General features: G+C 39.4%; 1 protein-coding gene across 2 annotated transcripts in view; it reads left to right on the top strand.

Moving 5' to 3' along the window:
* Positions 1–10,232, top strand: part of LOC106877645 (uncharacterized) — a 24,246-nt gene extending 14,014 nt beyond the window's left edge. For both annotated transcript variants that reach the window (XM_014926590.2, XM_052970268.1), the window contains exons 4-11: positions 874–973; positions 1,741–1,860; positions 2,688–2,744; positions 2,881–3,048; positions 3,863–4,217; positions 4,864–7,172; positions 8,657–8,800; positions 9,743–10,232. In XM_014926590.2, coding sequence (XP_014782076.1) covers positions 874–973; positions 1,741–1,860; positions 2,688–2,744; positions 2,881–3,048; positions 3,863–4,217; positions 4,864–7,172; positions 8,657–8,800; positions 9,743–10,141 — 3,652 coding nt within the window. In that variant the 3' untranslated portion in view covers positions 10,142–10,232. The remainder of the gene's footprint in view (positions 1–873; positions 974–1,740; positions 1,861–2,687; positions 2,745–2,880; positions 3,049–3,862; positions 4,218–4,863; positions 7,173–8,656; positions 8,801–9,742) is intronic.
* Positions 10,233–10,253: the final 21 nt, after the last annotated feature.

Raw genomic sequence — 10,253 nt, 5'->3', positions numbered from 1 at the left:
ATATATATATATATATATATATATATACATATATATAGGCGCAGGTATGGCTGTATGGTAAGTAGCTTGCTTCTCAACCACATGGTTCCGGGTTCAGTCCCAGTGTATGTCTTCTACTACAGCCTGGGGCCGGTCAAAGCTTTGTTAGTGGATTTGGTAGACGGAAACTGAAAGAAGCCTGTCACATATATGTGTATATCCTTTTATTCTTTTATTTTTTTACTGCTTTCAGTCATTTGACTGTGGCCATGCTGGAGCACCACCTTTTAGTTGAGCAAATCGACCCCAGGGCTTATTCTTTGTAAGCCTAGTACTTATTCTATCGGTCTCTTTTTGCTGAACTGCTAAGTTACAGGGATGTACACACACCAGCATTGGATGTCAAGCGATGTTGGGGGGAAAATACAGACACACACACACATATGGCAAGTTTCGTTCAGTTTCCATCTACGAAATCCATTCACAAAGCATTGGTCAACCTGAGGCTATACTAGAAAACACTTACCCAAAGTGCCATGCTGTGGGACTGAACCCGGAACCCCATGGTTGGGAGGCAAACTTCTGACCACACAGCCATGCCCATGCCTATTGTTTGAGTAGAAAGGGGATGGGTTGAAAACTTTTGTCTCTCAAATGTGAGAAAAGATATTGGAACATCTAAATATTTTTATTCCTCCTGTTTCTTTAATGTTTCTCCCTTTAAATGACTATTTTGAAGTAGATGCACCATTTGATATTTTCTTATGGTGATATCTTTACCAAAACCTACTCCATCATATAAAGATCTCAGATACCTATGAAGAAAATTAATGCCATGTTAAATATTTCTTTTTATTTTTTACTAATAATTTGTCTGTTTTTATATTTCCTTAGGCAATCCCAGTGTGCCAAACTGCGTTGTATTCTTCATTATTTCCGTAGAGTTGCTTCTGCCGGCCAATATTTCACTGGAGAAATTGAAATACAACGACAGGTTAGCAGAAATTAAAAAAAAATTTTTTCAGTTGATTGTTGCCAGTGCCGCCTGATTGGCTCCTGTGCTGGTGGTATGTAAAAAGCACTATTTGAGCGTGGTTATTGTCAGTGCCACCTGACTGGTTCCCGTGCCCGTGGCACGTAAAAAGCACCATTCGAGTGTGGTCGTTGCCAGTATCACCTGATTGGCTCCTGTGCCGGTGGTATGTTAAAAGCATTGTTTGAGCGTGGTTGTTACCAGTGCCACCTGACTGGCTCCCGTGCCGGTGGCATGTAAAAAGCACCATTCAAGCATGGCTGATGCCAGTACTGCCTGACTGGCCCTCATGCTGGTGGCACGTAAAAACCACCCACTACACTCTCGGAGTGGTTGGCGTTAGGAAGGACATCCAGCTGTAGAAACATTGCCAGATTGGATTGGAGCTTGGTGCAACCTTCTGGCTTGCCAGCCCTCAGTCAAACTGTCCAACCCATGCCAGCATGGAAAGCAGACATTAAGTGACGATGATGATGATCTCAATCGGGGATCCATATAAGACCTGGGAACTCCAAGCAAGCAAAATAGTAAATTGGGGACCCACCTTAGTATTTGAAAGGTGCATGAACAAAAAGGTTTTGCTTTAGATGTGTTTATTGCAAGAAACAGCCAGATTTCTTTCTTCTGAGACTAATTCCTCTTTACTTCTGCTGTTTTTTAATTGTTTGCAAAAGAAAACACTTCATTATGTAAATTCTGATTTCTGTCAACTCTTTGTTCATTTTTAGGTAATGGAACCACGAAAACGTCCAACTCTGGAAACATGGAAGAATTGCTCTACCAGTCTCTGTCCTATTTATGTTCGAGAAAATGGTAAAACATATGATGCCAGTAGTGCCACTTTAAAGGTTGGTAAATAATTTTTATATTTTGTCTTTTTTCTGGAACGTCATCCTTTCTTGCATCAAATATTTACCTCCAAGAAATCTAACTAAAAGATAAAAACATCTCAACACCTGGTACTCTGGAGTTTCAAGCGCAATGCTAGTTGTCAGCCATGCTGTTACCCATATACCAACACCAAACCATGACACCATGTGACCTTCTTTGACGAATCACAGCCCGCCTTACAGTAATAACAATCAACTTCTGTCATTCGAATTCAAAATGGCTGATGACTAGCATCATGCTTGAAACTCTTGCATTTCATTTTGGGTTTGGTTTCTATGACTGGATGCCCTTCTCAATAGGAACCTTTTTGTTTTTACAGAGAGTCCTGTGTGCATTTTATTGTAGCACCAGCATTACAATAGAGGCACGTGACCTAGTAGTTTGGGTGTTGCATTCATGACCACAAGATCATGGTTTCAACTCTTGAGCCAGACGCTATGTTGTATTCTTGAGTTAAAACTCTTCATTTTATGTGACTGCAGTTTACTCAGCTCTCAACGAATGACCCTACGATGGATTGGTGCCCTGTTCAGGAGGATTATTGTATTCTTGGTAAACTCCTATGCCATGGAAACTGGGCAACGAGCACTATGAGTCCCAGGGCTCAAGGCATTACTTAGCTGCGAGCTTTAGAGGGATGGTCATGACTGGAACAAGACTAAAGGTTCTCTTTTTCTGTTGAGAGGTGAAAACATTTCAGTTAATTTGATAGAAGTTTTAATTGTAATGTCTAGTAATTTTATCACTTAATTAATGCATTTATTTTATTAATCTTAAATTTCAGATTGGATTTGCTAACAGATTTCTTGGAGGTCACATTTTGAGTAAAGGTAGATGCCAGGTAGGAAACAGTTGCTTTCTATTTTATGAAATTTTTTATTTTTTGATTTGTATTTACAAGAGACATTTAATTTTACGTCAATTGATTTTTTTTTGTCTTTAAAAAAATTGTTTTTTGTTCTTTTTAAAATCTTCAGGAGGAAATTATTTATATGACATGTCCTGAATTATTGGCCTCTACTCTCTTCATGGAAGCTATGGATGACAATGAAGCCATAACCATTAAAGGCTTTGAGAAGTTTTCTGAGTTTTCTGGTTATGGAGAGAATTTGAAGTTCTCTGGAAACTACTGTGATAAGGCTTCTGTGAGTAACCCTAAAGGCTGCATATTTTTCTTCAATAGTTACCCTCAGAATGTTTGGATGCTGCTTTGTTATCATCTTTGGCCACAATGAACATACTTAACTTTCATTGTTGTCGTCGTCATCATCATCATCATCATTTAATGTCCGTTTACCATGCTGGTGTGGGTTGAACAGTTTGCAAGGAGCTAGTATGGTCAGGGGTCACACCAGGTTCCGTAGTCTGTTTGGGTTTGGTTTCTATGGCTGGATGCCTTTCCTAATGCCAACCACTACACAGAGTGTATTGGGTGCTTTTTATGTGTCTTCAGTACCAGTGCTTTATACGTGGCACCAGCACCCTCACCAATGCTTTATATGTAGCCTCTTGGTTTTAGGACCTCAATTCTGTTGTGGTGGGCAGGTCTTCTTGAGTACAGCACTGCACCACATATTTCGGTCCTCTGTCCTCTTGGATGGTTTGACAGTATTTGATGGGCCCAAGGACTGCACTGTGCTCCACTGTCTACTTTGGCATGGTTTCTATTGCAGGATGCCCATCCTAACACCAGCCATTTTACAGCATGTGCTGTGTGCTTTTTTTGTGTGCCACCAGTACTGCTTCCATGGCTCTCTTTCCCATTTTATTCCATCACCATGTCATCTTTTTCCTGGCTGGAATCTTGTCTCATCTCTTTGAAAAAATAGTTAACTATACTATTTTTTTTCTGCTTTTTACATGAAGCGGGAGTAGATACATTCATTTTCTCTCAGAAGTGAACTGTTCTTTATTTGCTTTGCATTTAAATGTTTCCATTTTTCTTTTCTTTTCCTCCAGCGGAAATCTGGTGGCAACCTAGAAACGATGCTTAGCGCCATCAATACACTTCCGTACAAGTTTAACAATCAACAAAGGCAATACATGGACCGATACCTGTTGCGAGATCTCAATAAATGTCTGGTTGGCTTTCAGCCAGCAATAAGCTCACTAAATCACACATCTGCAGATGAGGATTCTCTTCTCAATCAGGTTTGTGTCAACTCCGAGACACAAACTGTTACTACTGAAATTGTAGAAGACACCATTCTTGTAACTAATGTTGAATCCAGCAATCTGACGCCACCCCATAAAAGCAATGTGGCATCTAACACGGACGAAATTCTCATTGCCAATGAAGCAACAGATGTTGAAGGTTGGTTTTGGTTTTTTTTTGTGTTTATTCGTTAAAATATAGTTTACTTAGTAATTAATCTGGACGAGTAATTATTGTCAAATACCTGTATGTTGTTATTTGTTCCTTCTTAAGCCATGCCTGGTTTATAAGGGGCCGGTTTCCCAGTTTCATTGGCGTATAGGTTCCCCACCTAGGCAGGGTGCTGGTCTGTCGCAGGTGAGCTGCTAGATGCGGGAGGAAAGAGTGAGAGAAAGTTGTGGCAAAACAGTCAGCAGAAGATCACTATTACCTTCTGCTGGAGCCACGTGGATCTTAGGTGTTTTGCTCATAAAAACACACACATCACCCAGCCTGAGATTCGAACTCGCTGTCCTTCGACCACTAGTCCACTGCTCTAACCACTAGGCCATGTGCCTCCACTAAATACCTGTATGGGAACATTATATTCAACATGTTTTTGATATGTCATTTGTATGTCATTTTGTATGTCTTGTGATATACGTATCATATCTTGAGACTGCACGGACTGAGATTCCCATTGACAGAATCCCAATATTTAAAAATAAAATGCTAATACTTTACGGTATGCAAATTTGTTCCTTATTTCGAATTGTTTTCCATTCATATTGATTTCTGTTAATCTTTAAAATGTTTATATTTGTAGGGGAAAGAAAAGAAGTGAAATTTGTCGAAGATATTGATAGTTTTGCCAAGCGTTTAACGAAAGAAATTCTCACTGAATCTCTATGTGAATTGAACCCTCAATGTACTTGTAATAACTCTGATGATGTGGCTCCTCGTTTTGATAAAGAATTCAAGTCTATAGCAAAGTTTATACCAGAACATTGTTCTCTGTATGGCAGTGGGCTGTTGGCGTCCACCTTTGGTCATACAGCGTCGATGGATTACTTGGATGTTGATTATCATGACTGGATCTCAAACTTTCGACGTCGAAGTTCAAACTTGAGCGATTTGACATCCCGTCGAAGTAGCTGCAGTACACGTTACAGCTCTGACATCAGTTCAGACTTTGAAGAATTGTATGAATCTTTCATGAAACGAGAACTTACGACTCGTCCTGGCACGATTCATGAAGAAATCGGCACATACAATGTTCAAGATTTTGCTGCCAACTTTATAGAAAACCTACTCCAAGAGAGTGCTGCTATTGTTTATAATACAACCGGTATGCAGAACTTTCAAAATATTCACCTTCCATCTAATTTGCACAAACCTGTGCCAATTAAATTTGGCCCTGAACCAAACATCGATCGTAATGCCAATGTCTCTTTTATATCAGAGGACACTGTCCAAGGTTATGTAGATCATTTATTTGAAGACATCAAGGTGACTATTGTTGATTCAGAAGAAATTTGTTTACAGTGTGAAAACAAAGAACAACAAAGACAGTGTTCATTTTTCAGCAATTTAAGCACTCTAAAAGATCTTTCTGATGCTAGCATCATGTCTGTTGACCCAGCTTGCAATATTTTCCGGCCAGCCATACCAGAGGCCATCTACAGTTATTCAGATTACCTCTCAAACGAAATTTTATGCGATTCTCTAAACGAAATAAGTAGTCTAAATATTTCCTCTCTTGTTGGTTCTATTTTATCATCCAACAGAGAATACAAAGACTCTCCATCGTCTACAGAGCTAGACTTAACTGCTGTTGCAGATAAATTAGTTAACCAAATATTTCGGGAAGCCAAAGCTATAGTTAATTGCACTAACCCTTCTTCAGCTTCTTCCAGTCGACGACAATCACTTTGGAGCAACTCTTCTTCATTGTCTGGTTGGATGAATAATAGCTTATCATTTGGGTGTTGGATTAATGATTTAAGTTCAAATATTCTTGACAGCAGCCTGAAAACAGCTCACAAAATTAGTATGTTCATTGACAGTATTGAATGCCATGGTGTAAAAGCTGCTTATACCTCAAGTAGTTGCCAAGGAGTTTATCTCCCTGATTATGATAAATATGCCTTGACTATTACGAAGGAACTATTTACAAATGCTTTGTTAGAACTGCATGAGAACTACCTTATTAACCCCTATTACCGACAGCTGCTACGGTACCAGTATGGACCCAGCTTGCCAAATATGACTAGTGTTGAAGACATGGACTGTTGTGGAGTTGGTTTCGACCACAAACTTGTTCCTCAGGAAGATCTTGCCAATTTCTATATGGAACTTGAGAGGCAAAGTTCTTTGAGTGAACAGAACAAAACAATTGAACCAAGCATGAGTGGATTCCGCGATATTACACTTTCACAGTTTGCTGAGGAACTGATGCGCACTGATGCAACGAGCCAGTCTTTGTTGAGCTTGCGCAATAATTGGCACCAGGAAAGTTTCCATAGCGGTAGTTTAAGTGGATTTAAAGACAACACTTTGGCAAGTTTTGAGGACGAGTTACTTAGGAGTTGTGTTGATTCTCCAGATTCCTTATTATATTTTGATATTAGGGACAATTTTCAACATCAAGAATCTGTGATCTCTCGAACTGATATTTCTGATGACCCAACATCTAAAGATTTCAGTGAAATTCATTCTATGTCTTTGGACAGTGATGATAATCTATCAACATTTGCTGATCAGGTGTCAGAGGAAATAATGTACGAGTCTTTTGTAGATATTTTTGGAGTCATTCCATGTAATGTTCAGTTTAAATCTAATATATGTTTGCAATGCCTTGAAATGATTGCTGATGAAATTGCCAAAAATGTGATCCATGTTGCCATACTGACATTGCAAAACCCTTCTTGCGACTATAGCGAAGATTTAACTCTGAACCTTTCACAACTTGCTCATCCATGCTTGCACAGAAAATTTCCTGTAATGTCTGTCATCGATTCCGAACCACAAAACATTCCACCACCTCAAACTCTAAATGACTTTTATGAAAATACTTCCAAAGAAATCATAGGATCTGCTATTTTAACCGTTTCTTCATGCAGAGACATTTACAAAGTAAGTTGAAATATTTTTCTTTTGAAATATTTTTCTCTTTATTCTTTAATCCTTTCTTTTTCCACTGGTGAAGCGAAAACATAAACTTCTCATTTCACTACGAGTGAAATGAATTAACTTCACTTCTGTATTTGTTCTGCAAGGTTCTTGATGTGAATTCATGAGTTGAAACAAATCTTGTGTCTTGGGAGGGTCATCACACCAATAACAACAGTATATGCACTGGTGCGATATCACTTCTTTTTTGTTTGTCGATTGGTTAAATATTTACCCAACTAAGTAATCGATCATTTGTTTAATGTGCTGGTTAAACAGGTGATCGGGTGTTTGTTAGTGACAGTCCTTTTGTTGCCATATGTGACCTTCTCACTGACTTCCTCTCTCCGCAAGGTCTACTCTGATGAATTTAGTTTTTAGTTTTGCTGGAGAAAACAAGCAATAACATCAGCAATAAACCGAAGAAGGAATAATTGGGTGAATTCTGTCAAAGTGGTGTTTTCTTTGTTAGTTGTAGCAAATATTGGTTTCAGAATTTGTCTCAAGGCCAGCAATTTTAAGGGAGTAGGAAAGTGGATCACACCAACCCTATTGTATGACTGGTACTTATTTTATTGACCTCCGAGAAGGGTGAAAGGCAGAGTCAACTTTGGTGGAATTGGAACTCAGAACATGAAAACAGATGCTACCGATTCTGTCAGTTTGCTGCCTTTGTATGTTTTTTTGCCAAAATCTTAACGTCTGCCTACTTCTATCTCTTATTGCTGTAAATCATTGGTCTGTGGCCATACTGGGGCACTGCCGTCAAGTATTTTAGTTGACTGTGTAGATAACTATTGCTTTCAGCTTTAGTTATTATTTATTACTCTCATAAAAAATGAAGGGCAATTTGAGGCTATGGTAAGAGAGACTTGCTCAAGGTGCCCTACAATGAGATCAAGCTTGGAAATAAATATTAAATTTGGGGGAGTTGGCCAGTTGATTAGGCTGACTCCCAGTACGCAACTGGTACTTAATTTATTGACTCCGAAAGGATGAAAGGCAAAGTTGACCTTGGTGGAATTTGAACTCAGAACGTAGAGACAGATGAATTACCGCTAAGCATTTCGGCAGGCATGCTAACCTTCAACTGGGTATGAATAATAATAATAATAATAATAACATGGAAAAATATCTTAGGAATGAGAATCCAGGTTTGAAATTTCCCCAAGACACCTGATGAAGGCTGGAGGGTATATCAGCTGAAACATTGTGTTAACAACAAACAAGATGAGGACAAATATCCATCAAATGTGAATAATGTAATCCTGCAGTATCTCCTAGCTTCAAGATTTTGATGATCTGTATGTTTATCTTTAGAATGACATTGTAGGGTAGGTGTGAGAGGCAGGATCTGATCAGTTTGAACAAAAAACATGAATATTTGGGCCAGACATGGTCGGTTTAAACACTGAAAGGGTCAACCCGTCTTCCTTCTTCATTTACAGAGTAATTGTCGAGCGTTAGTCAGTTCGTGTGGAATCCCTGGATCAAATCCCCAGCTTGAAGTTTTGCTCCAGTGGATTGTTGCTTCATACATCCAAACTCCAGTTTTTATATGTTACACAAAGCAAAGTGAAAAACTTGTCAGGGTGAGTAAAGAACACTCGTTTATTCTGTAATGTTTTTGTTTTTTTTTATAATCTTTTACGTCACATGATCATGAGCAAGCTATTGGATGTTGTTATACATCGCTGATCACTGTGCACTTTGCATTGTTTTAGCTTTTGAATGATTCCTACCATGCTGGCTAGGTGGGCAGGCCAACATCTCCCCTGATCAGGAGGCTAGTCCATTGCCGGTGTGACCCATTTACGGCTGAGTGGACTGGAGTAATGCTAAATGAAGCGTTTCGCTCAAGAACACAACACATTGCCCAGTCCAGGAATCGAACCCGGCGTGTAAAAAGTACCATCCGAACGTGGCCTATGCCAGTACCCACTGACTGTTTCCCGCGCCACTGGCACGTAAAAAGCACTGTCTGACCGTGATCAATGCCTGGCCCGCCTGACTGGCTCCTATTCTTTTATTCTTATATTTGTTTTAGTCATTTGTCTGCGGCCATGCCGGAGCACCGCCTTTAGTCGAACAGATAGATCCCCCCGCCCCCCCCCATCGGACTTATTCTTTGTAAGCCTAGCATTTATTCTATCGGTATCTTTTGCTGAACTGCTAAGTTACAGAGATATAAACACACCAACATCTGTTGTGGTGGCGATGGGGCGGGAACAGACACAGACACACAAACATATACATACATATATATACATACATATATATATATACGACAAGCTTCTTTCAGTTTCCTTATACCAAATCCACTCACAAGGCTTTGGTCGGCCTGAGGCTATAGTAGAAGACACTTGCCCAAGGTGCCATGCAGTGGGACTGAACCCGGAACCATGTGGCTGGTAAGTAAGCTACTTACCACACAGCCACTCATGTGCCTATGTTTGCATATTATTTATAATTTCCCAATTTTTGTAAGAAAACGATATTTCCTGTCTCAATGTTGTTTCTCTTTCATGTTTCAGTTTCCCGATGTGGTCAGCATTGTCCAAGCAAAGTGCTGGACTGTTGGTGATCTGATGTGTTCTGTACATAAGTTCTGTAACCAGGCTCTTGAGCAGTTGGACTCAGAAGGAGTAATTACTTTAGATTTATTCGAAGAAGTCATCATATCTGCCCATCGTTGTCGTCCTGTTCTTGAAATCTCTCCAGACGATGCCACTGTTATTGCTGAAGTGCCTACAAGCGATTCCACTGTTGTCGACCTGCCACTTGAATATGTCACCTCTAGCAACAACAACAACAACAACGATGATGATGATAATGGTGATGTTGTCCCAGCTGCATCCGAAAATCACCAAATCCTTCCTACCACACTCCTGACTTCTGAGAGTGATACAGTGATTGATGATGATCCTGACTGAATTCTTGCAGGAATGGATTGGGAGTTTTTAAAGAATTGTCACTGATAGTCAGAGGTTAATTTTTTTTTTCTCAGTTTTTTTTTTTTTTTTTTTTTTTTTTTTTTTTTTTTTT

The sequence above is a fragment of the Octopus bimaculoides genome, chromosome 8 (assembly GCF_001194135.2).
Source record: "Octopus bimaculoides isolate UCB-OBI-ISO-001 chromosome 8, ASM119413v2, whole genome shotgun sequence".
Classification (NCBI taxonomy): Eukaryota; Metazoa; Mollusca; class Cephalopoda; order Octopoda; family Octopodidae; genus Octopus; species Octopus bimaculoides.
This window is presented reverse-complemented; position numbering and strand designations above follow the sequence as displayed.